This window comes from Sus scrofa, chromosome 3 (assembly GCF_054392235.1).
Source record: "Sus scrofa isolate SSC_HxYL_T2T_F1_AM1 chromosome 3, Sscrofa_HxYL_maternal_Yorkshire_Landrace_v2.0, whole genome shotgun sequence".
NCBI classification, from domain to species: domain Eukaryota; kingdom Metazoa; phylum Chordata; class Mammalia; order Artiodactyla; family Suidae; genus Sus; species Sus scrofa.
This window is the reverse complement of record NC_139385.1, coordinates 18,845,443-18,872,963: the sequence shown is the minus strand read 5'-3', so window position 1 is coordinate 18,872,963 and position 27,521 is coordinate 18,845,443. Positions and strand designations below refer to the sequence as shown.

At 50.2% G+C, this 27,521-nt stretch overlaps 1 protein-coding gene and 1 pseudogene across 6 annotated transcripts in view; one reads left to right on the top strand and one right to left on the bottom strand.

The window, feature by feature from the left end:
- GSG1L (GSG1 like) overlaps nucleotides 1–27,521 on the bottom strand; it is a 241,675-nt gene that overhangs the window by 146,598 nt on the left and 67,556 nt on the right. For 5 of the 6 annotated variants that reach the window (XM_021086437.2, XM_021086439.2, XM_021086438.2 and 2 more), the window contains exon 2: nucleotides 10,492–10,539. The exons of the other annotated variant lie outside the window; for it this stretch is intronic. In XM_021086437.2, the coding sequence (XP_020942096.2) occupies nucleotides 10,492–10,539 (48 nt within the window). The remainder of the gene's footprint in view (nucleotides 1–10,491; nucleotides 10,540–27,521) is intronic. 6 annotated transcript variants of the gene reach the window in all.
- LOC100519084 (large ribosomal subunit protein eL13 pseudogene) lies at nucleotides 15,220–16,330 on the top strand (annotated as a pseudogene).

The window sequence follows — 27,521 nt, the reverse complement described above, 5'->3', positions numbered from 1 at the left end:
AAAAAATAAGTAAATAAAAAATTTAAAAAGAAGAATTTCAAGAGAGCTACAGGATAACATTAAACTAAACAGAAGGCCCTTCCATGTGTGGAGCCTATATGAAGTCACATGCCACAAAGTTGGCCCCGGCTCTATATCTTGGCAGGGATACGGGTTACATGGATTTATGTATTTCTTGAAACTCACCAAACTGTATATTTAAAACCTATGCATTTCACTGTATATTATATCAATGAAATTATACCAATTTTTTTTAATGACCAAAAAAGGTTATAAATTCCCTGCTCATCACAAGCAGAGTTCAGCAGTGAGGTGCAGGTACAGACTTGAATGCCAAATGTTGTCTTCGTCTAACCCAGTCTGTGTATCTCTGGTGCCTGCATACAGTTGTACAGGATGTGCACTGACCAAACCTATGCCATTCACATAGATGAATCATGACCCCCAGAGTGGCACACTGGGTAACCTACACAAATGTACGCAGTGGTCTTGACTGTACAACTTCGCCTAAAGATCTCATCATTCATTCATCTAAAGGCTCCAGGTGAATTCAAGGTCTAGAATTCAAGAGTCTTATGGCAAATTCCATCCCAAGGTCTCCAATCCAGGCAGAGATCCAGAAGGAGCCTGCTCATGGAAAGACCTTCCTAGGATGTGCAAAGGAGCCATCCTTCAGATCCTTGTGACCCCATGCAGTTTAGCAAGCCCTATTTCCCCAACACCACTGAAGCCTTGGCTCAGAGGGGCAAAGGGCTGGATTTAAGTGTCCAAGCTAATTTATCACACCAAAGTCCGCTAAGACCGCGGAGTCATTTAGAAATGTAAATTACCACTGTTTACATTTAACAGAGTCTTCTCACCATGGAGAAACTGTTTCCAATTATGAAACATGAAAGCTGGTCACCGTTTGGGGTTAATATGACGTTCTCTGAGAAAGTGAACAGGCGAGACTACCCAGATACCTAATTACTTGGAAAGATAATCTTGAATAATTGGAATTAGAGCAACTAAAGCAATTATTGGATGTTGTGATCTCCAGGAGCAGTCCTCCACTAGGCTCAGGGATTTAATCACGTTTAATAAGAGCACGTAATTAGAGGAATCCAGAATTTCAGAACTGAAGTGGCAGAACTAACACTTCAGAGTGAGGGTGGTGGGAGGACCATGTGTGAAGCTACTGAAAACAAAGCTGGAAGAATGGGTGGGAAGGGGTGGGGGTGAGATGAGAAAGGATGAGTGGGGTTGGTGGGGTCGGTGGGATGCTGATTGAAAGACCTCAGGAGCCTGGAGGGTGAGCGTGTGCTGTGTGACTTTAAGCAAGGCATTTAACCTCTCTGGGCTCTAACTTCCTTCCATGCTTCAGCCATTCAGTGAATGTCTCTCGCACCTCTGCCATGTGCCCAACACAAGGACACTGGATCTCACTCCTTTGCATATGCCATTCATTCTACTAGAAATGGACACCCCGTCACCTTGCCGTGCCCCTTATGCAGAAGGAATGGAGCTCATCCTTCAAGACCCTATCCTCATGGAACCTTCCACACATTCTTCCCAGGCTGCCATCATTCTTTCCACAACCCTCTGGCCACCCCCTCTGGGTCTCTGATTCACAGGTGTGACTCTGCCTCCTCATGAGTCTCTGCCACTAGAAGGCTTCTTAAGATCAAGAGCGGGGTTGGGGGTTGGGGGGGAGAAGGATTATCCTCGCTGTCCCAGCTCCTGGCACACAGCCTGGCACCAAGGCAGGCTGACCACTGGCCCTAAGGTGAGGTAAACAAAGGTCCCTGCAGCCCTTCCCCGAAAGCAGGGCTGCAGCTTGCCCTGCCTCCAAGAATGAAATGGCACCAGGTGAGTGGCCTGTGAGTTTACTGAGAATGTCCCAGGAAAGCATCTCTTTTTTTTGTCTTTTTAGGGCCGCAGCCAAGGCTTATGGACTCGACCCCTGGCTAGGGGTCGAGTTGGAGCTGTAGCTGCTGGCCACAGTCACAGCAATGCCATATCTGAGCCATGTCTGCGACCTACACCAGAGCTCATGGCAACACCGGATCATTTAACCCACTGAGCAAGGCCAGGGATCAAACCCATATCCTCATGGATACTAGTCAGGTTTGTTACCACTGAGCCACAATGGGAACTCCGGTATCTTCTTCTGAAGGGGGAAGCCAGCGCTCTGCTGCCTCCACGGAAGGACCAGGGATGTTCAGACCCTCAGTCGTTCCCACCCATGGTTAGAGGGCTGCAAGAATCACCTCGATGTGGTCTGGGAATGACAGGTGAGAAGGAATCGTGGACCTGTGAGCCCCTTAGGCTGGTCTCCTGCCTCTTTAGTGTCCTTGGGATGAAAGCATCAGAGCTACCATGTTGTCAGCCCCTGAACCACAGACAGGTACTCAGTGACTTGGGAGCCCAGAGCAGGCATAACTATCTCAGTCTGGGGACAAGAGAGGACTTTGAGGAGGCAGGACCTTTGGGCTGGCTCATGGAGGTGACAGAGAAGGCAGGAAGGCAGCCGAGGTGAAACGATCATCCAGGATTAACGCACAGGTACAAGGACGTGCTGGTGACACAGTGTGTTTGGGCTGTGGCCAGCAGGCTGACCCAAATGCGGCCGGGAGATCAGGGTCCGGGCAGTTATGGAAGCTGGGCCGCCTCCCCCTTCCCTATTCAACATGTTCTGATCCAGGCACGTTTCAGTTCTATGACATAAATCAATAAAATGCACTAAATAAACTAAGTGAGCAGCAGAATTGTAAATCGATTTCAGATGGAGAACAGAGAGGTTGAGGGGACCAACAAGAGACTATTAGAGGAACTCAAGTGAGAAATGACTTACGCAAGACTCGGGATTGTGGCCGCCGAGCCGCCGCATTGTTACACATCCCTGAAATATTAAACAAATGAAACCTACAAGCTTTGGAGATTGTTTCTCAAAAATTGCCAGCTGGTGGCTGCCAGAAATCTCAGCTTAGTGGGAAAGAAGGGCCAGGAGCAGGGATGACTGGCAACTACAGCTCAGCCCAGGTGGGATAGAGAAGGGCACTGCTTCCGGAGTCAGGATCCAGGTTTCTAAACCCCAAAAGAGCCACCCCGTGTCTATACCCTCGCCCCTGTTCCTGTCTTCCTTCTCTCCTTGCTTCATTCAACGAACCTTTATTACATTCTGGTGGTATGCCAATTCTATCTGGGGCTCAGGAGCTACAGAAGGTCAAGATCCAGTGCCTGTCCTCAGGGAGTGTCCAGTCCGGTGGAGGAGATCATCTCAAGCGTGCTAAGAGAACCAGTCACCTCAGGTACCTCTACGGTTCCAGGGTGGCTTTGCGGGAGAGGTCATGTCTCAGCTGGGTTTTGAAGGATAAATAGAACTTTTCAAGGTAAACGAGAAGGGGAAAAGGCAGGTCAGGCACGGGAAGGACAATGCAAAGGCACAGAGATATGAGAGATGATGGAGAGTTTGGGAGGAAATGTATACCAGTAAGGAGACAGGGCCAGAGCACACGGTCGACAGGGATCGTAGGAGGGGGAGTGGAAGAGGCAGACACCCCCTAGATCACAAGGGGCCGTGAACGCTGAGTTCCATGATGTACATTTTGGGAGCCAGGAAAGAGTTGGATTTTCAATTTAGATCGTTTAGAATTCAGTGTGGGAAATTTTTGTTTTACTTTTTATGGAAGTCTCACATATACAGAAAAGTGCCTATACAGCTTGATGAACTTTCAAAAACTGAACACATCCGTGTAACCAGCATCCAGATTAAGAAACAGAACGTCACCAGCTGCGAGAGCCCTCCACGTGTTCTCTTTCAGTCACGCCCGCTCTTCAAGGGCAACCACTGACCCGACTTCTGACAGCATAGATTCATTTTTCTTCTTTTCCAGTTTTATGTAACTGGAATCATATACTCTGTATCCTTTTTTTTTTTTTTTTTTTTTCCCTTTCTTTTAGGGCCACACCTGGGGCATATGGCTAGGGGTCAAGCCAGAGCTGCAGCTGCCAGTTCCCAGGCTAGGGGTCAAATCAGAGCTGCAGCTGCCAGCCTAGGCCACAGCCACAGCAACACGGGATCCGATCCACATCTGCGACCTACACTGCAGCTTGGGGCAATGCCAGATCCTTAACCCACTGAGCAAGGCCAGGGATCGAACCTGCATCTTCAAGGATACTAGTTGGGTTCTTAACCCACTGAACCACAGTGGGAACTGTCTACTCTGTATCCTTCTAAATCTGGCTTCTTTTGCCCAACATCTATGCCCCTGGGGGCAGTCATAAGTCGCATGGTCCTCCACTCTGTGTAGATGGGCACAGAGGGATCACAGTTGGAAGTTACCAGTGCAGCCTGGATGGCAAATATGAATCATGATGAACTCAACTCCTTCCTTCCTTCCTTCCTCCTTCCCTCCCTTCCTTCCTTCCTCCTTCCCGCTCTCCCTTCCTGCTTTCCTTCCCTCACAGTGAGAGCCCCACCCACGTGTGAAGGTGAGTTTCCAGCCTGGGACTTAGGAACTAGGAACTTTCCCCATACCACACCTTAACAAGTGACTCAGGACAGATATTTCTTGGCAGGGGGGTGGGGGAGGTTCAGTTAACATAACAAAGAGCAGAAAACCCAAACATCATCATGGACCCTCTGTTTGCACTGGAGGGTGGCCTCTTTGTTCCTGGGCTAGAGCCCTTCCAGGATGCCTGATAACCATTTACGCAGCTCCCTCCCACTTCTGCAGGGCAGGGACCTTCACCTCATTTGCACCACCCCCCCCATGCCTAGCCCAGAGCTTGGATCACAGTAGGTGCTCAGGAAATGTTTGTTGAATTGAAAGGCACATGTGCAAATGGCTGGCATGCAGAGGCTGCTCTGTTGGTTGACAGGCAAGGGAATGAATGCATGTAACCTGCCTCAAATATTTAGGTCACTTTGGGAGAAATAAATAAGTCACTTTGGGATAACAATGACCAGGGGAGAACTTGAAAAGCATAATAAGTACATATGCCCAGAAATACAGCTGGGCCAGTTGCAGCGCACCCCAGCTGCCAGTCATCCTTAAGGCCTGTGGTCCAGCTCAGGTGTGATAGATTAGATTACTGTTCAGCAAATACTCATTCTCACTCCACCCCATACTTCCACACGGGTCATGTGTTTCTTGCACCATTGATGCTGGACACAATCCCATGACTTGCTTTAGCCAATAGGATATTAGCAGATCGAATGCAAGGAAAGGTTTTAAACGTACTTGTGCAGCTAGCCACCTTGCATTTTTGTCCCCTCTACCTGGTCCCCAAAACAAACACACATGGAGTGGACTTGAGCCCAGTCTACATCCTGGAAGTGAGACAGTCCACATCAACTAAACCTAAGTCAACCTATAGACGTGCAAGCCAAAAAATAAATGCTGAGAGCCACTGAGTTCGGGGATGGCTTGTTACACAGCATTATGGTGGCTCCTGCTGACTGATACACTAGGTTTAAGATTATCCCATTGGTCACAATTATTTGGTAGGAGAATCTGGCCCCAGGGAATAAGAGATTGACATTTGGAGAGACAAGGGAAACCTTAAAGAGGAAGACTAGGAAACATTCCTCTGCATTTTCAATATTAAGTTCAAAACACACAGACATTGTTTATCTGCATTCACACATTCCATCTTCATAAATTGCTCAAGCATCTTTAATTCATTCCTCCTCCTCCACCTCCCATGGCCTGATGGGCAGATCTTTGTTGGAGAATTTGTTACTTTGCTCTGCCAGTGGGGCTCCAATGCTGGGCTGGGCCCCAGAGCCCCAGAGGTAAATAAGAAACCACTGCTACCCTCAGACAGCTCCATTCTTATGAAGGAGAAAAATATGTGTATACGTTACTATTATTCAGCTGTGATACAAGATGGGGTCAAAGTGCAGTAGGGACATAACCTGAACAGCCAGCTATAGGACTTGGTTAAATAAATTGTCTCTATAGGATAGGCTGTTACACAGTTGTTCCAAAAGATGAAGGTGAGTTCTACATGTTGATATAAAAAGCGTGTGTGTGTGTGTGTGTGTGTGTGTGTGTGTTTATCTATCTGTCATCCTTCTTTCTTCAAGGACTAAAAAACTAAACCATTACCAGTGAATATCTAAGAGTGAACTTATAAGAGACTTTTATTTCTTATCTACACATTTAAGGATTGTTATAAATTTTTTTTGGCCATGGCGTGGAGCAGCTTAATGTGGGATCTCAATTCCCAGACCAGGGATTGAAGCTGGGCCACAGCAGTGGAATCCTAACCACTCGACCACCAGGGAACTCCAGGATTGTCATGATTTTTATAAATTATACAGTGCCTACAGTTAAAAACCAATGTTCATTTTTCATTAATTCAACAGTGCCAGGCACTGCTTTGGGCCCTGGGGACACCATGAATCACAAACAAGACAAAATCCCTGCCCTCAAGGACCTGACCATCTGTTAGGGGAGACCACCGTTAGTCAAAGAAGCACTGATGAATATATTTCAGGTATCATATGTGATGTAAAGACAACTAAACAGTGAAGGGAGTGGGGAAGGACTTGGCAGGAGCTGGGGCTGAGCTAAGGATGTTTAAGGAAGGCTTCCCTGAGGATGTGACATTTAAGTGAATGAGAAGAGACCAGCTGTGCAGAGAGAACAGTATTCCAGGAGCAGGAAACGGCAAGTGCAAAGGTCCTGAGGCACCCGTTAGCTTGGCTGACCCAAGGAACAGTAAAGATTTTGGAGACAGGAAGTGTGGTGAGGGAGGGGAACATGCAGGAGATGACATTCCAGAGGTACAAGGCCAGATCCCACAGACCTTACAGGATGCAAGAAAGATGCTGACTTTTGCTGTGAGCAAGATGGGAGCCAAGGAAGGGATTTAAACACTGAGCCCCCATGAGATGCTCGAGGCTCTAAAAAGATCATTCTGGCTACCAGTGAGTGGGGGGCAAAAACGGAAGGAGGGCACCCCTTAAGAGACTGTGGCAGGAATCCAGATGAAAAACGGATGTGGCTTCGGCTAGTGTCAAAGATGCAAAGATATTTCCTACTTGAAACACAAAGGTAGGCTAATCAGGAGAACTCACAAAAATGTGCAATGGTAAAAAACAAACACAAAAAACAAAACCCCACTGATGGCAGACTCTGCCAGGGAGAGGGTCGCAGAAAAAAGGACAAGAGGTGTATTGAGAAAATGCAAAGACAGAGGCCATTTGAGAAGGGTCTCAACCACACACACACACACACACACACACACACACACACACGGCTTGGAAGGCCTAGATTTTCAGCAGAAAAACCAGGCATTTAAGAGCCAGATGGTTCAGGTTCACGTCCCAGCATCCTGTGTGACCTTGGGCAAGTCCATTAACTCTCTAGGCCTCAGTTTCCTCATCTATCAAATGGGGATTCAAGGAGCCAACAGGCGTCAAGTTCTCAGAACAGTGGCTGGCACGTGGTTAAGCACCGCATGAAAGCCAGTTTGTGTGTGTGTGTCCTCTGACACAAATAGTTACGATCGGATCTTGCAGAGCAGGAGAGAAGTCACAGAGGGAGCAGGTGCAGACAGAACCTGGGGTGAAGAGCCTTCTCTGGGAGAGAACAAGCCTGGGCTCTAACATCAGCCCAGACGCCACATGGGACCCCAAATAAGTCCCTCCACCTCTGTAGCTCGGGCTCCTCGTCTATGAAACTGACTGTCCACAAGGAGAGGTCACGGAGGGATCCGTGAGCGCCTCACTCTGCAGGTGCCCCTGCAGAGGTTCGGGACAGGCCCCGGCATCACCACGACCAAACCCTGCCAGTCCCAGGACACAGTTTAAATGCTTGAGAGGCAGGAAGTCCGTGAAAACTGTTCCGAAAAGCCAGCCCACTCAGCCTCCTTATAAACATTTTTATGTACACAGCCAGGGAGATCCTCAGCATAGCTGCCAAGCCCTGAAAGTAAAGCCACAAAGGCAGCAAAAACACAAAGGTAACAAAACCTCTCTGGGGCCCTCGGTCCTCATAAAAGAAGCCAGCATAAAGGCCCAGTGCCTCCAGCAGGAAGCACGAGCAACCCACGTGCCAATGCACGTGGACCCCCACACGTGTGTACACACAGCCACACACTCATACATGCACACACATGCCTCCGCGCCCACGCTCACCCACCCGTGTGCACACATGCACACACACAAGACCCACGTACACGCTCTCACGGAAATGCCTGCCCACCCACACACATCCTCACCCTTGATCCAACCTGCACAACCCTTTACCCTTGCAGACACAGATCCTGCTTCCTGGAAGCTGGATCTGGCGGACAGGTGGCCCAGGACCTCCCAGGCCTTGGGGATCCTGGGATGAGCATCCTTGAGGTTGCCTGCAGGTCTCGGCTCTTCTAAGACCCAGTGCAAGAAAGGGCTGCGGAGCATGGGCTCTGCCCCTTAGGAGATGTGAGTCATAAATGGTTTAATGTCTAAACCTCGGTTTCCTGATCTGTCAAGTGAGGTGAGCACGTCAGCCCCTCCCTCACAAAGGTGCAGGGAGGTTTCTCGGTTAATATATTGCAAGTGCTCGGCCTGGTGCCTGGGGCAGTGCACCTGCTCTATTCATATTGGCCATTCCTCAGTGACAGCGTTCATCGTATTTTCTGCAGAGCTCAGTTTGAAAGCTGTGGCCCAAGTTGCTCAGCCTGAAGCTTCAAGGACAGTTTCATGGAGCAACCGAACAGAGCATCGTCTCTGGGAAGCAAAGGAAACAAAGCAGGCAGTCCCCACTGCCTCAAGCTGGCTCGGCCGGGGAGCCCAGCCTCTTCCCGGGTCTGAGGACACTCTGGGATCCCTGTTACATGCCCCTCAGCTTCACCAGCTACCACGTGGCTGGGGCTCTCCGAGGGGACAGTGTCTGCGAGACAGGAACGTCACGGCCCCCTTGCCTACCCCCTCCACCTTTGTCAACACCCAGGAGGGGTCAGAGACCCTCCGAACCTCCTTTTTTTAATTTTAATTTTTTTCTTTTTAGGGCCGCAGGTGTGGCATATGGAAGTCCCCAGGCTAGGGGTCCAATCGGAGCTGCAGCTGCCGACCTATGCCATAGCCACAGCACCGCAGGATAGGAGCTACATCTGCGACCTACACCACAGCTCACGACAACACTGGAGCCGTAACCCACTGAGCAAGGCCAAGGATCGAACCTGCGTCCTCATGGATACTAGTCTGGTTCACAACCTGCTGAGTCACAACGGGAACTCTAATCCTTGAACCTCCTGACACTACAGAGAAAGTGCAAGCTGAGCCCCACCAGCAGGGACTTAATTTCCCCTGAGCCAGGCCCGCCAAGCACCACCCCTCTGCTGGAATAGTTTATAGGACAGATAAACCCTGCCTCAGTTTCCCCACCCCAACTCCAGGACCAGAACCCTCTCCTAATCTCCAGGTTGGAAGAGACCTGCACACCTGTTCTCTCTTGGCAGAAGTTCTCCTTGGCGACAGGGTGCTCGCAGCCACACCCTACATGCCTATGGCAGCACATCCTCCAGCATCCATTCTCCTCTTCTTCCACAAAGATAACACCCCTGACTTTTAGCTGAGCATACGGTTGCCAGGATAAAGACCTTATTTCCCAGCCTTCCTTGCAGCTCTGCTCAAGTTCTGGCCAAGGGGATCCAAGTTCATGCCATGCGGTAGCCTTACAACTGACATGCAAGCTTTGCCCTTTCTTCTTTGCCCTTCCTCCCTCCTGTTGCCTGGAATGGAGATGTGACAGCTGGAGCTCTAGCTGCCCTCTTAGACCATGAGGACAAAGGCCATGGGGATGATGGAGAAGGGCTCCAGAGGGGCCAGGATGCTGATGACTTCATGAAGCAGAGCCCCCTGGGATCTCAAATTTTTATCAAAGCAATAAATACATTTCTCCATTGAAGCCAGATAGTACTGTTCCGCCCCCTACACAAGTGGCAGCCCACTCCTGGTCATCGTATCTAAGCATCACTGGGCTCAGAATCTCTGCTGTCGAGCCCTGCACACCAATGGGTCCCTGAATGGCAATGTCCATCAGGCCTGGACCTCCCCACACCAGTGAGACAACAGAGAACATCTGTCTTCCCTTCCTCAAGGTCAAATTCTATTGAAGGCAATGCCCCCAACCATGCCAGTGCCTGACCCCCGACTTCCTCACACCCATCCTACCTCCCCCAAAGTCCCAGCATGCACTGCAAGTGATGGAAGTATAGTGACTCCTGTCAGGACCATCCCAAGCAGGGGTGAGGATGGGGAGTGGGGAGCTGTGCCTCCACCTGTCTCTCCCACTGCACTGATTGCTCAGGGAACATGGAGCTTTGTCATGGGATTCTGGTCCTTTGGTGGCGGGGGGGGCAGGAGGAGAAGCATCACCCAGAGATACCAGGATCAGTGACAAGGATACCAGAATGCAAGGACAGCCTCACCCAGGAGCAGGAAGCCAGCTGGGCTAGGAAGTATCCCTAGACAGGGCGAGGCCAAAACACACAAGCTGAGACCACACCTACCTTTCTCTGATGCTGGGGCCAAGTCAATGAAGCTGCGACATTTTTCACCTTTGGGGAAAAACAAAGAAAAAAGGTTTTCAGAACATGAGAGGAAGTGAGAGCTTCAGGCTTCTGTCTCTCCCCTTCCCATAGGCCAGGTATGGAGCGGGGCCCTGAGCATCTCTAACTTAAGCGGCGTCTTTCTCTAACACTGATTCCCAAGAAGACAACGACCTGAGGAATGCAGACAGAGAAGCTGCAAACTTGGCTGAACAGCCCCCATGACGATGCCTCCTCTGCTTCATCTCCGAGTCCACTCCATCCAGCCCTGTCGCTCCCACCTCCTTGGAGCCCTCCATCCCTTCCCACGGCCTCCACCCTGTCCAGGCACACAGGACAAGGGCAGTGGCCATCCCTAGGCGCCCTGGCCTCCACTCTGGCCTCTGTCCAATCCACTCTCCACACTGCGGCTGGAGGGATATTTTCTTTTTTTTTCCCCCCTTTGTCTTTTTAAGGCTGCGCCCATGGCATATGGAGGTTCACAGGCTAGGGGTCTAATCAGAGCTGCAGCTGCCGACCTGCACCACAGACACAGCAATTCGGGATCCGAGCCACATCTGCAACCTACGCCAGGAGCTTGTGGCAACGCCAGATCCTTAACCCACTGAGTGAGGCCAGGGATTGAACCCATATCCTCATGGATATTAGAGGGGTTCTTAACCCACTGAGCCACAAGGAGAACTCCTGGAGGGTTATGTCCAAACCACGTAGCTCCAAAACACTTGCATGCTCGCATACAATGCAAGTACCCAAACTCCTGTTTGAACTCCTTCATCCCAAAGAATAAAGCCCAAATTCCTTCCCGTGGGCCCAGGACTGGCCTCTCCATCAACACTCCTCCCCCATCCCCTCTCCTTCCCTCCTCTCAGCCCTTTCACTCCTCATGTTCCCTCCCAGCCAGAGGCCTTAACCCACTGCACCAGGCCAAAGATTGACCCAGAGCCTCCGTAGAGACAAGCTGGGTCATTTACCCGCTTCACTACAGCAGGAACTCTGGAAAGCATTCCCTCTTGTACCACTAAGTATGATGTAAACTTACTTAAACCTTTTCACAGACATTCATTCTTTTATCAGGTTGGGGATGTTCTCTTCTATTTCTAGTTTGTTGAGGAGTTTTATTATAAAAGTGTGTTTGCTTTCTCTTCAACCCCATAACAACCTGTCATGGAGTTCTGAGAATCCCCATTTTATTTTATTTTATTTTACTTTATTTTATTTTGTCTTTTTAGGGCCACACCCGAGGCAATGGAGGCACATGGAGGTTCCCAGGCTAGGGGTCCAATCAGAGCTGTAGCCGCTGGCCTACACCACAGCCACAGCAACGCAAGATCTGAGCCGTATCTGCGACCTGCACCAGAGCTCACGGCAATGCCGGATCCTTAACCCACTGAGTGAGGCCAGGGATTGAACCCACAACCTTGTGGTGCTAGTTGGATTCGTTTCTACTGAGCCATGACGGGAACTCCGAGAATCCCCATTTTAGAGACAAATAAACTGAGGCTCTGAGCTTTCAATGACTTGCCCAAGACCACAGAGCCAGTAAGTGATGGACTCATCACAGGTCCATAGATTCCAAACTCCATGTCCTAAAGTTTTTCCAGCTCTCTATTCCCATTTATTTGCTCTACTGCTACAGCCAGCCATTCCCACTGGACAGAGCTCTTGGGTCCTAAAAGGAAGCCCCTCCATGCAGATTGGGAAAATCCACCAGGGGCTAAATAAAATGGCTCTCAAGTTTCCATTTCTGCTACATGGACAAAACTGAACAGAAGATGTTTGACCCACACTGTCAGTGCAAGGCAAAGCTGAAGTTTAAGGAAAAATCATAGTGATGACATAGACTGGAAATTTCAATGGTCCACAAGCCTCATAACTAAAAGCCAAACAGAGAAGAGATGTTTGGCCCCAAACCCTTAAGTTCCATGATAAAGATCAGCTAACCATTTGCGAGAAAGGTATCAACCTATATATACCATATTGGCTAGCTGCTTTTAGAAGTGGCCTTTCAAACATTTACATTTTTGTGAATTATTATTACTTTATATGTTTAACAAGGGACTTTGGGTATAAAACTGAGGCAAGTGTGCTTATCTCTTTAGACCAAGGCTTGTCAATTAGATCACAGAGCTGTGGCCTGTTACCGCCACCTGATGGCAGCATACCTTCCTTGACTGGGCAGGACTAAAAAGCTGGAAAGGATCCTAAAGGTCATCCTTTTGCAAGTGGTTCTCAACATTGGAAAGCCCAGACTCCACCCACAGACACTCTGGTTTATCTGGTCAGCACGAAGCCTAACCAACGGGTTTTAAAAGCCCCCCAGGCTTTCCCTGGTGGTGCAGCAAGCTAAGGATCCAGCACTGTCACTACTGTGGCTCAGGTGGTTGCTGTGGTGCAGGTTCAGTCCCTGGCCTGAGAACCTCTGCAAGTCACAGGCACGGCCAAAGTTAATTAATTAATTAATTAACTAATTAAAAGCCCCCTCTAGGTGATTCCAGCCAGGCAGCCAAGAGAAGATTCACATTCCAATCTGATTTGTAAAAACATCTATTCAAAAATAGTGACAGCTGGTGATACTGCGCTGGATGCACCTTCCAGCAACAACATTTATGGGGCAAGATGGCAGAGTGGCCAAGACCTGAGCTCTGGAATCAGCAGAGCTAGGTTCAAATCCTGGGTCTACTTCCTGACATGTGAGTTCCCAGTCTTTCGGTACCTTGATTTTCTAATCTGTAAAATGGGCACAGCACCTGTAAGGGTGCTGTTAAGACTCAACATGGGCAAAGAAGTAAGGAAGCCTGGAACAGAGTGGGAGCTCTCATCACCATCATCATCATCATCAACACCATCACCACCATCATGATCATCATCACTATCATCACCACCATCATCACTACCATCATCATCATCACCATCATCATCATCACCATCATTATCATCAATCAGCATCATCATCACCACCATCATCATCACCATCATCATCACCACCATCATCATCATCAATCAGCATCATCACCATCATTAATTATCATCATCACCAACATCACCATCATCATCACCATCATCACCATCATCATCAATCAGCATCATCATCACCATCATTAATTATCATCATCACCAACATCACCATCATCATCATCATCAACCATCATCATCATCATCATCAACCATCATCACCATCATCATCATCATCATCATCACCATCATCATCATCATCACCATCATCATCATCATCATCATCATCATCATCATCATCACCACCATCACCATCATCATCATCACTTCCCACACAGAGAGGAAACATGGGACCTCTGCAGTCTAATGGAGGAAGACAAGGCTGATGCCTGGTCCCCCATCATGGTGGGGACATGTGGGGTTCAGAGTAAGGACTCTAGAGCCAGACCTGCCTGGGTTCAGCCTGGCTCCATTACTTACAAGACATGTGGCATCAACATTACTTTTGGTGCCTTGAGCTTCTCTACCTAGAAAAGGTGCAAATCACTAATACTAGGATTTCTCTAGTGCTTATTACAAGATAGAGCCATAGGAGTTGGTGCCAACCACCAGGTGGTACAGCTAGGACAGCCCAGCAGGCAGGAGTCCAGCCAAGTGGCAGCTGCCAGGCTGCATGGGTTCCCCTACAGCCCTGCACCTGCCACGGTCTCCCCCAAGTCCATGGACACTGCCTGGTAACTGCCTCCTATTTCCCCCTTGAAGATGCCCTTCCTCCCATCACTACCACCCGCTCTCAGTCCCTCTGACCCACAATGAGCTACTAAGATCCAGAGGATGCTGGGAGTCAGCCTCTCCTCCTTGGAAAGGAGAGTTTCCTAAAGAGCCACTGCATTCCCAGGGTTCCACTGCCCCACTCAAGGAGGGGACAGAGGAGGGAATTCGTGCAGGAGGAGGGTAGAGCCAGCAGACCCCAAAGGAGAAGAGTTTTGGGGACCCATATGCTGCAGGACCTCCACGCCCCCAAGGAGATGTCAGGAAAAGAGCCTGGGAAAGCTGGGCTTTTGGGTTGGAGGTCACAGGTTTAACAAAAATCCTGCACCCCGAGGGGCCAGGAAACCATCAGCCATGGGGAGAAGCGGGGCAGAAGACCACAGACTGTCCCAAAAGTTCTGAAAACTTGACCCTGGGGCTGCAAAGGAACCTTAATTACAGGAGGTCTGAATTTCTTTCTTTCTTTTCTTTTCTTTTTTGTCTTTTCAGGGCTGTACCTGCAGCATATGGAGGTTCCCAGGCTAGGGGTCCAATCAGAGCTATAGCCTCCAGCCTACACCACAGCCACAGCAACACGAGATCCGAGCTGTGTCTGCAACCTACACCACAGCTCATGGCAATGCTGGATCCTTAACCCACTGGGCAAGGCCAGGGATTGAACCTGCATACTCGTGGATACTAGTCAGATTTTTTTCTGCTAAGCCACAACAGGAACTCCTGAATTTCTCACTATTCCAGAGAAGGGAAGTTCAATCCATTCAACAAGAGAAATAAACTGCTGGGAAGTCCCTTGCCTGTAAGAAATGACAGTGCATATTCAGAGCCACCAAAGTCTTGAAAGGAAACAGTTTGCCCAAGGATCTTCATCATTGCACTGGCTCTGAGGCCCGTGGTCAACAGAGGGGACTCAGAACCCAGCCCCAAGGCAAGGGTGGTTAACTCATGAGGTTTCAACATCCAGCAATGATGGGGGCAAGCCTGTGGGCCCTGGGTAACCGGAGTGGGGTGCGTCCTGCCTAAAGGAAGATGCATTAACATCCTGGCCATCTGGACCAGTCAGGGTCCCAGCAGGAAACAGATGGCACCCTGCAAGGGGTTCGCAGAGACTGCTGAGCAAAGTAACTATTCAGAGAAGTGTGGACGGGGTGAGAGGCCAGTGACAGCAGGGAGCCCTCGCCTCTTCCAGCCTGAGTGGCTGGGGAGGGAAAGGAGGCTGCGAAAGGCAAAGCCACAGAGGAGGAACTGCCCCTGGGAGCTTAGCCACGCTGAAGCAAGCATCGGAACCAGAGATTCCGGGGCAGAGCCTGAGAATCTGCCTTTCTAACGAAGTCCAGGGGCTGCAGCTGCTGCTGGTCTCGGGACCACACTTTAGAACCACTCCTGGCCATGCGCCCTCAGAGGAGGCACTTTGGCCGCAGCCATAGCACCCGGCAGGAATGCCATGATCCTGAAGCCCCATTTCCACAAGGACTGGCAGTGGCGTGTGGCCACGTGGTTCAACCAGCCGATGCGTAAGAGCCACAGGTGCAAGACCTGGCAGGCCAAGGCGCACCACATCACCCCAAACCCCAAGTCCAGCCCCCTGTGGCCGGTGGTGAGATGCCCTATGAAGGTGCGGGCCAACAGAGACCTCAGCCTGGAGGCACTGAGGGTGGCCGGAATCCACAAGAAAGTGGCCCGGATCTTTGGAATCTCGGTGGATCAGTGGCAGAAGATGCACACGGAGTCCCTGCAGGCCAACGTGCAGCAGCTCAAGGAGCACTGCTCCAAGCTCATCCTCTTCCCCAGGAAGTCCTCAGCCTCCAAGAAAGGTGACAGCTCTGCTGAAGAGCTCAAATTGGCCACCCAGCTGACGGGACCAGTCAAGCGCATATGGAACGTGTACCAGAGGGAGAAAGCCAGAGTCATTACGGACGAGGAGAAGAGCTTCAAGGCCCTTGACAGTCTCTGCAAGGCCCGTGCCAATGCCTGGCTCTTTGGCATACAGGCAAAAAAGTGCCAAGGAAGCTGCAGAACAGGATATGGAGAAGAAAAAATAAAGCGCTGTTGGCATCTTGTGGTTAAAAAAAAAAAAAAAGGAATCACTCCTGAGCGGCATGAAGTCGCTGTCGAAACCTCCACAGGGGCGTTCCTGCTGTGGCTCAGTGTAACTATGAGGATTCGGGTTCAATCCCTGGCCCCACTCAGTGGATTAAGGATCTGGCACTGCCGTGAGCTGGGGTGTAGCTTGTAGACACAGCTCAAATCTGGCGCTGCTGTGGCTGTGGTGTAGGCTGGCAGCTACAGCTCTGATCGACCCCTAGGCTGGGAAATTCCATTTGCCTGGAATGAGGCAGGAGGGGGAAATGCCCCGACCTTTCTCCCCTTCTGCCCTCTGACTTCCTGCTGGTGCCTCCCACTGGCCGGAACCAATGAGAGGAAACCAGAAGGCGCAGGAGTCCGGGCTCTTGCATCTGTGCCGGAAGTCTCCCGAGGCACAGGGGCCAGTGGACAGATGTGAAGGGGCAAACAGGGAACAGCCAGCCCAGGGGAGCCCTCACCCCTCCTCACCCACCCCTCTCATCCCCTCACCCTGCATTCTTGTCTCTTTCACGATCTTACCACGATCGCCATCTGAAATGATCTTGAGTACGCATTTGTTCATTGCTTATTGTCTGCATCCTCTCCAGGATGTGTAGAGACTCTCCCCTCTGCTGTGGGTACTATTTACAAGTAGATGTGCCTGGGCTGGGGGCTTGAGCACATTCTGGACCAGGATGGAAGCTGCACGCCCTAAAATGATGCATCACGGCACATAACCTCTCTCTCTCTCTCTCTCCTGAATCCTAGGAACCCAAATCACCTCAGGCAGTACTATTGGGAGATGTTTGAATGAATTTGTTTTTTCTTTTTTGGCTGCCCCACGGCATATGGAGTTCCCAGGCCAGCGATCAGATCTGAACTGTGGTTGTGGTGACCTATGCCGCAGCTGTGGCAACGCCAGATCCTCTAACCCACTGTGCCAGCCCAGGATCGCACGAGCGTCCTGGCACTGCAGAGACGCCACCGATCTCATTGTGCCATAGCAGGAACTTCTGGAGGTGTCTGAATTAATTTTGATCCCTAAAAATATACTTCTCTTTGGCTCACAGTATCAGGGTTTGGTAGTCACACAAATATATTCAATGAACATTTGGGAGTTTTCTTTTTTCTTTCTGTATTTGTTTTTGTTTTTCTTTTTGTTTTGCTTTTTAGAGCTGCACCCGTGGCATATAAAAGTTCCCAGCCTAGGGGGTCCAACTGGAGCTACACCTGTGACCTACACCACAGCCACAGCAACACCGGATCCCTAACCCACTGATCGAGGCCAGGGATCGAACCCCCATCCTCATGAGTTCTAGTCAAGTTCAGTACCACTAAGCCACAACGGAAACTCCCACAATGAACATTTATTGAGCACCTACTTACATACCAGGCACCATGCGAGGTGCTGGGGGTGCAGCAGTGAACCAAAAGGCAAGTGCCCACCCTCGTGGAACTGCTATTCCAATACTGAAGGGTAGGCATCAATCACTCTGATACCAACACCAGTGGAGAGTCTTTCTCATCTCGTCTAAATGGTCCCCGTGACCAAGAGAAGCTCTGTGACCAAGTATCTCATTTGCTACTGTGTCCTCAAAGCTGGGACAGTCACAGGCGCCCCCGACCTGACAGTGGAACGAGTCATTGAAGATCATTTCACAAATTGCCTTTATCAAGGATTACACCAACGGCGGGGGGCGACTCTCTCCAAGACTAGGAGTGTGGCCACCACACCTGCAGGCAAAGCTGAGACTGGAAGTCGAGCTCCAAAGCATCTCGGGGCCCATATAAGAGGGAAGAGGGGAACAGAAAGGGGCGGGGAGGGTCTTCACTCTCTCCAGGGAAAAGCAGCCATACTCAGCCTCGCGCCCACCATGGCGCCAAAGGCTGGGAGCCTGGAGAACAGTCTGGGCATGGTATCTTTGATGACTTCCTTTCACTTCCTTTTCTGCAGCTTTGTGCCCACTGGTTCAGACTGACAACCTACCCTTTCCCCCCTCTCAAACTCAACATCGTCACTCCCCCAAATCCTGATGTCTAAACTGTCCCCAGCCTTCAAGCCCACCTGCCCCCACTCCCAAACAGACATCTCCCGCTCTAAATTCCCAGTGTCTTATGGCGCTATCTCACCTATACTTTCACCTTCTACCTTGGGAACAGCTTGGCCCCTGTCTCGGCCCCCTTGGGACTGGAACTAGATCTGCCCGCCAGCTGGTGGAGGCTAGAGTTTGTCATGTTGCCTAAGATCCAGGACCCAAGGAGAGTCCAAGGCAAACACCATGCTAAGAAGTCGGCACAATGGTATGAGGTCAGTATCCATCCCCATTTTACAGATGACAAAACGGAGGCTCACATAGGCAAAGCAATCTACCCAAGGTTACACAGCCAAGAAGTATCAGAACCAGGAGCTGGACCCAGGACTGTGTCTTTCTGAAGCTCTTTCCATCGTGCAAGGAACTGACGTGTCCAGAGGTAGTCAGAGAGAGACCCAGGACATTCCACAGCGAGACCAGCCACACCCATGTCATATGGAAGTGTCCAGGTTAGGGGTCACATCGGAGCTGCCACTGCCAGCCTACGCCACAGCCACAGCAACGCCAGATCTGAGTTGCATCTGCGACCTACACCACAGCTCATGGCAACACGGGATCCTTAACCCACTGATCAAGGCCAAGGATCGAACCCACATCCTCACGGATGCTAGTTGGGTTCATAACCACTGAGCCACTATGGGAACCCCAGGAAGTTCCCATCTTTTACAAAAGCAGAGAGACTCACATGAAGAGCCCTCATATTCCCACCTCAGCTTGGAAACTGTCACCCTCACTCCACCCCACCCCGTCCCGCCCCGCCCCCCATCAGTCCTGTTTCTATGCACCTGCCACCCCCTTCACCACCATGGGGTTTTCTTGAGACAAATCCCAGGGGTTTGTAACTAAATGTCTTTTTGAAGGGTTTGTGCTCTTGCTCAGAAAAGACAAATGGAAGATCATTTCTCCTTGGATTCTGGTTGTACCCTCTGGGGCTGCTGACTTGGAGCAACACAGGAAAAAACAAAACAAAACACTGCAACCCAGCCAAGACATGGAAACCTAAATGTCCATCGACAGAGAAGTGGACCAAGAAGCTGTGGTACATCTACACAGTGGAATAGTACTCAGCCATTAAAAGGAATGAAACACTGGCATTTTTAGCAACATGGGTGGACCTAGAAATTATCATGCTAAGTGACCTCAGTCAGACGATGAGACACCAACATCAAATGCTATCACTGACATGTGGAATCTGAAAAAAGGCCACAGTGAACTTCGTTGAAGAACAGACACTGACTCACAGACTTTGAAAAACTTATGGTTTCCAAAGGAGACAGTTTGGGGGGAGGGGGGATGGACTGGGGTTGTGGGATGGAAACCCTAGAAAATTGGATTGTGATGATCATTGTACAACTATAAAGGTAATAAATTCACTGAGTAATAAAAAACAAACAAAACTGCAACCCAAGAGGCCCTGACGTGCCTTTGCTGCTGACTCCTCTGACCCACTGTCTGTGGGGCCAGGGCGAGCTAAGGACGGGGATGGCTCAGAAGTTGCCCTCCATACGGCATCTTTGGCTGGTCAGCGGGCTCACTGATCCTGCCACCCAAGGGAGCGCCTGGCATAGGCCCTCCGCAGAAATGAGGTTTCCAGGAATTCACCCTCATGGGTACCAGCCGCCTCTGCTCTGGCTCACCACTCACGCCTGATTCCTGGCATCTTACCCCAAGGTCCCTCCTCCAGGTCCGAACATACTTGAGAATGAAGCCATTGGTGGAGGGGACCATGCAGGCTGTGCTCCCTCGTGAAAAGCCTGGGCTCTGGCTTCACAGGGACCTGAGTTCCAATCCCAGCTCTGCCACCTGCTGGCTGTGGGGCTCTGGAGGGACAATGGGTTTTATCTATTTGGTTGGGGGTGGGGGCCAATAAAGGATGATCATTCCAACCTCGTGGGGTGGCTGGAGGGCCAAGTGAGGTAACAGATATAAAACAAGATGTCTTCAGCTAGGATTTAAATCTGGCAACACTTGCGAGGCATCAGCTTGATGTACTGACACCCACACCCCCACTGTCATTCATCACAGCTCTCAGGGTGCTCTCCTTGAAGGGGGGGGCTCCTTTTTTTTTTGTCTTTCGTCTTTTTATGGTCGCAACCACAGCATGTGGAGGTTCCCAGGCGAGGGGTCCAATCTGTAGCCGCTGGCCTTCGCTACAGCCACAGCAACGCCGGATCCAAGCCACATCTGCGACCTATACCACAGCTCACGGCAACACCGGATCCTTAACCCACTGAGCCAGGCCAGGGATCGAACCCACATCCTCATGATTACTAGTCGTGTTCGTTAACCGCTGAGCCACGATGGGAACTCCCGAAAGGGGGTACGCTTAAGGCAAACGGAGGTGTCTGGGCTCAGAAGCCACAAGATGTGAGTTCAAATGCCTCCTCTGCCTCCTCCTGGCCCTGTGACCTTAGGGAGAGGCTGGAACCTCTCTAAGCCTTTTCCTCCACTGCCAAATGAAAGTCATTTCCAACCTGCCCTCCAGACGTGCAAAAAGGATGAACACAGAAGAAAGTGTGAGAAAAATGCCTGCCCCATGCTTGGCTCCATAAATAAGTGCTATTTTTGATTCCGTCCCCAAATCCTAAGTTAGAGTCACATTGCGTTCCTCCAAAGGAGAGCCTGGACATCTTCCCGGGCCAGAAGCAGGAGGCTGCCATTGTACCACCTCAGCCTGAGCAGGTGGGGAGAGGCTGGCAGGGCCACGGGCAGAATCCAGGGAGGGAGCCAGAGGCAGATGCCCAAGGCTGGCAGAAGGTGTGAGGAGCGTTGAGGGTCAGCCAAGTTGCCCTCGGTGTGAACACGCAGGAGCCAGATCTGGTTGGCAGCCGGAAGATGGGCAGCAAGAGCAAGGGGCACTGGGGAGCCCAGTGTCCTTGGCTGGGTCCCCAGATCCTGGGTTTGAGGATCGTGACTTGATTTCATATCCCATCCAACAGTGACGCTGAGGCTTCTGTGGCTTGCAGGGTAGGGAGCGGGCATCAGGAGGGAGCCCCATGGTGAGGGACTAGGCCCAAGAGGCTTTATAAACTACCACCCCCATTTCCAGATGAAAAAACTGAGGAACAGAGAGACTGACTCGCTTGTCTCGGGTCACACAGCCAAAGGTGGAGCCAGGATTCAAACTGAGACAGCCCGGCACAGGGCCTTTTCATTTAATCACTACTCTGTGATATCTCTTAACAGAGTCTCAGCAGGTTCTAGAAAAGCCCCATTTTTTCTTTTTCTTTTTTCTTTTCTTTTCTTTTTTTTTCTTTTTTTTTGGTCTTTTTATGGCACCCATGGCATATGGAGGTTCCCAGGCTATGGGTCCAATTGGAGCTGTAGCCACTGGCCTACGCCACAGCCACAACAATACGGGATCCAAGCCACATCTTCAACCTACACCACAGCTCACGGCAATGCCGGATCCTTAATCTACTGAGCGAGGCCAAGGATGGAACCTGCATCCTCATGGATATTAGTTGAGCCACAATGGGAACTCCAAAATCCATTCTTTCTGACAAAAAAAAAAAATCTGTCTAGGATCCATGAGGACACAGGTTCGATCCCTGGCCTTGCCCAGTGGACTAAGGATCCAACGTTGCCGTGAGCTATGGTGCAGGATGCACACAGCTCAGATCTGGAGTGGCTGTGGCATAGACAGGCCTCTACAGCTCAGATTTGACCCCTAGCCTGGGAATCTCCATATCCTGCGGGTGCGGCCCTAAAAAGACCAAAAAAACACCAAAAAAACAAAATCCATTCTTTCTAAGGGAAGTCTCAGATGCCCTCCAAGAGGACTTCATAGGTGGCAGAGAAATCAGCCTCCATCAGGATGTGGCTGCATTTGGAGATGCCCGCTAGTGGGACCCAAACATGGCTGGTTCTGAGTCTGACTCTGGTTCTGAGCCCCAGATTCCACGGAGCCCAACCTGTGGGTGAGCGCCCAGCTAGCTTTCTCGATAGTGGGAGCTTTCGACTTGCTGGGGGGACAGAGAACAACAGTCCTGACCCCCATCAAATGTGGCCCAAGAGAAACGATTTTAACTGTTTGGCAAGGGCGGACGTCCACACACCTTCACTGGGCTGGATTCAAGGAATTCAGCACCAGGAGCAGTGAGTAAAGAAACATGCCAGCAGATCTTGCACGAAGCTTCTCCTCTCACTCTCCAGGCTGGCGGCGGAGCCTTGGCAAGCGCTTCCTTGGAATTCTCCGGAGTCCTCTGCCAGTTCAATTGACAGGGCAGCAGATGGCACACACTTATCTGCTGATGATATTTTGATTTATTTATCTCTTACAGATGGTACCCTGCCTTGATTTCTGGCAGGCGTTCAAAACATGGGTCAACTTTCTGGGGATAATCGTTTCTCCAAGAGGAGGAAGTACTAGAAACTAAAATCCTGCCTGGCATCATGACGGCATCGCCACAGCCGCCAGACGTCCCTTGCTCGGGCATTTGGGGGTATGGTGGATAAACCAAAGGGAGGAATTTGTTCTGAAGACTTTTCCTGCCAGAAGCATCTCAGTGCATCTTTCAAATCAACATCATCGTGTTTCCATGTAAGAGCTTTAAACCTAGTCTTGAATTCAAGACCCAGCTCTGTCACTTACAAGCTCTAGGACCCAAAGCAGACTCTCTGGGTCTTAGTTTCCTCATCTGTAAAATGGGTATAATTGTCAGAGTTCCCGTCGTGGCTCAGTGGTTAACGAACCTGACCAGTAGCCAGGAGGATGGGGGTTCGATCCCTGACCTCACTCAGTAGGTTAAGGATCCAGCATTGCTGCGAGCTGTGGTGTAGGTCGCAGACATGGCTCATATCTGACGTTGCTGTGGCACAGGCTGGTGGCTACAGCTCCGATTCGACCCCTAGCCTGGGACCCTCCATATGCTGTGGGTGCGGCCCTAAAAAGACAAAAAGAAAAATGGGTATAATTGTTATCTCCACCGCATAAGCTGTGACAGGATCAGCTAGTTATCCACCCCGCAAAATGGGCCATTCTTTCTATAGTGTGGACTTATTACTAAGATGGGTCTGCCCCCCCGCCCCTGGCACAATATTTCCCAGCACCGCCTACATCCTGCTGGGGTCACGTGACCGGTTCTTGCCTAGAAGATGTGAGCATGCGTGATCTGTGGCACTTCCTGGGGCAGGCTTTGATGAAATGGCTGTATCTTTTCTTTCCTCTTCCGCCTAGATGCAGAGGGCTCCGAGGCCCTAGGAAACAGTGAAGGCACTGCATGGAAGGTGCTGGGTCCCTGAATCACCAAGTGGAGGAGAGCTGCCACCCACCAGGATGACCTGTACTGAAGTGTTACATGAGTACTGTATTAATCCCCTGCCATCTCGGGGGCTGATGTGTTACAGCAGCCGATGTCGCCTTGCACATAATTGGGGAACAAATGAGACCATACATCTGAGACAGCTGGTGCACACAAGAACTCAGTAAGTGGGCACAATTATTATTCTTGCCATCTTTCAAGGGAGCTTGATAAATCAAGGATATTGTGATTCTGTACAACCATAAACATAAGAAAATTCATTGAGTAATTTTAAAAAATAGTTTGTAATAATAACCTACATGGGAAAAAAGAATGGATATGTTTATAAGTGATTCACTTTGCTGTACACCTGGAACTAATACAGCATTGTAAATCAATTATACTCCAATACGATTTTTTTTAGAAAAGAAAAGGAGATTGTGATTTTTTTCAATGTCATTGCATATGTTGGATTTGGCTAAAGCAACGCAAAGCTGCTTTTCCTGATACCGCAGCCTTATTTCCACCCCCTTTTTTTGATACTATCAGGAATCCTCCATGCGCCCCCAAAAGGATGCTCTGAGAGAGGAGTTAAGGAAAGAGGGAGTATGGGTAGTTTTTTTGGTGGCACACTGTGCCCGACACGGGGACATCACAGCCCGTAGTTCTCCAGGTCCCCATTTTTTTTTCTCTCTCTCTCCTTGGCACCGAAGTCTCCACCCTGGCTGGAAATGGGAGGAGGGACTTAGGGACCATGGAGCCCACCACCCCCCAGTTTCCAGATGTGGAAACCAAAGCCCAGAGAGGGCTCGTGAGTTGCTTATGATCTCGTCATCTGTCAGATACTGAGCTGAAGCCGGAACCCGAGTCCTCCACCTTCTAATCCAAAAGAAGTTATGGGAGGCCAGGGCCCACCCAGCCTGTGGCTGCAGAAAATAACAACTGAGGAGTTCCCGTTGTGGCGCAGTGGTTAACGAGTCCGACTAGGAATCGTGAGGTTGCGGGTTTGATCCCCGGCCTTGCTCAGTGGGTTAAGGATCCAGCATTGCCGTGAGCTGTGGTGTAGGTCACAGATGTGGGTCGGATCCCAAGTTGCTGTGGCTCTGGTGTAGGCCGGCAGCTACAGCTCCGATTGGACTCCTAGCCTGGGAACCTCCATATGCTGCAGGAGCAGCCCTAGAAATGGCAAAAAGACAAAAAACAGAAAAGAAAAGTAAAGAACAACTGAGCACTCACTAGATACCAGGCACTGTCCTGAATCTCCATACGCACCACCTTGTCTCATTCTCCTAACAACCCTAGGAAGGAGGAACTATTACTGTTCCCATTTATCAGATGAAGAAACCGAGGCCCCATGAGGTTAAGGATCTTACCCAAAGGCACAGAGATGAACGGCGGACCAACAATTCCACCCTGGGCACTCTAATTCCACAGGCCCCACTTTTATTTTACTTATTTATTTTTGCTTTTTAGGGCTGCACCCGAGACATATGGAAGTTCCCAAGCTAGAGGTTGAATCAGAGTTGCAGCTGCCGGCCTCCACCACAGCCACAGCAATGCTGGATCTGAGCCACATCTGAGACCTACACCACAGCTCAGGGCAACGCCGGATCTCTGACCCACTGAGCGAGGCCAGGGATCGAGCCCGCATCCTCATGGATACTAGTCAGATTTGTTTCCACTGTGCCACAACGGGAACTCCTCAGAGGCCCCACTTGTAACCACCTGTGGAGGGGTGGACCTTGTGGGAAGTATTTGATTTTTTTTTTCCCCCTTAACTCAAAGGAGCAGAACTAAACCCCGTGAGCCTAAGGAGCAGCTCTCTATCCAACACAACCAAAGAAGAGTCCAGCCACCAAAAACAAGGCCCCTCCGAGGTGGCATTCAACTTCCTGGTGGCTCCTACTGTATAGACAGGGAACTATGTTCACTAGCCTGTGATAAATCACCATGGAAAAGAATGTGTGTGTGTGTGTGTGTGTGTGTGTGTGTGTGTCTGAGGCACTTTGCTATTTGGCAGAAATTAACATCACATTGTAAATCAACCTACTCTTCAGTAAAATTAAAAAAATAAAAGGAGTTCCCATCGTGGCAGAGTGGAAACAAATCCGACTAGGAACGATGAAGTCGCAGGTTCAATCCCTGCCCTCGCTCAGTGGGTTAAGGATCTAGCATTGCCGTGAGCTGTGGTGTAGGTCACAGAAAGGCTCAGATCTGGCATGGCTGTGGCTGTGGCTGTGGCGTAGGCCAGCAGCTGTAGCTCTGGTTCGACCCCTAGCCTGGGAACTTCCATGTGCCGCAGGTGCAGCCCTCAAAAGCAAAACAAAAAAACAAAAACAACAACAACACAAAAAAAAAACACTTCCTAGTGGTGAGAGGATGTGAGAAAGAGTTGGATTACCACGTGGAGATGTTGCCAAGAGATTCAAGTAGCCAGTGGGTCATAAGACCCAGCCACATGTCCCATGGGTGGCTCATGATGGGGGATGTGGCACTGAGTTGGACTAAATTGCATCGTGGGAAACGCTTCTCCCTTCCCCGTGCCTTTCCAACCCTTCAAGACTACTTCCAGGAAAAAAAAAAAAATTTCAGTTCTGTGCTAGCCTATCCTCACCATGGCTTAACACTTGCTAATCTTCTGTTTTAAAATGGGAGAAAAGGCAAAAATATCCAGCTAAAATTTGATAGCATTGTTTGGTTTTCCGCATGCACATACACACACGCGCGCGTATATATTTCTTCTATCTTTGGCAAGCTGTGCCAATTTTCTATTTCCAATTGCAATTTAAAGCTTCCCTTTTAAATTCATTTATGTAAGGAAGATGTGAGCCAACAGAGAGGAAAAAAAAATTTCATCGTGGAATAGAAGTATGTGATTAAATGCATAAAGGTGTTATAAGAGGAACCGAAGGCTGGCAAACCTTGGGATCAAAGACTTCTAGGCTTCGAGGCCCACTTGGGCCAAGAGTTTGCAGGGTTGCCACCCTGCACGATGCCAGGATCCCCGTTCACAGGGCGGTTTATACGAATAAGATTCCCTGGAGTGGCGCAGTACCCAGCCTGCGTGGCTGTACACGGCAGCCGCGGATATTTTTAGAGTAACAAATATCCCAAACATAGGATAAAAGAAAAATAATCTTCTGTTCAGCTGCCCTGAAATTGGCAGCCAAAGTCCCTCACTCCAACTTATAGCACATTCTGATCCTCCTATGTTGTCTCCATGCTCCGGGCGGGGGCAGAGGGGTGGGGGACCAGGCTGCTCGAGCAGCGCTGGCACCCATCCCACTCTCAGGAATGAATGGGAGAACCCCAGGCACAGCCTTCTCCTCGGGGGAGGCTGCAGGAAAATAAACAGCAAGAGAGTGCCATGTTCAACCACAGAGGCGGCAGGCGGATGTCCTCAGACATGAAGGCGCTCAGAGCATATCGCATCCGTGAACCATGCCTGGAAAATCCAGCTCCTCTGGGGATGAACCAAAATAAACTCAAGAAAGGAGAATTCAGGAGTTCCCGTTGTGGCTCAGCGAGTTAAGGGCCCAACGCTGTCTCTGTGAGGATGCAGGTTCAGTCCTTAGCCTCGCTCCATCAGTTAAGGATCTGGCGTTGCCACAAGCTGCGGCGTAGCTTGCAGATGCGGCTCAGATCTGGTGTGGCTGTGACTGTGACATGGGTCACAGCCGCAGCCCCGATTCCACCCCTAGCCCAGGAATTTCCACATGCTGCAGGGGTGGCCATAAGAAAGACAAAAAGAATGGAGAATTCATAGTAAAATCACCAAGCTGAAAAAGGTAAACACACACACACAAAAAGAAAACGATTGGAGATTTGAGGGGCTTACAATCGAGAGGTTGCAATGCAACCCTGACATTGT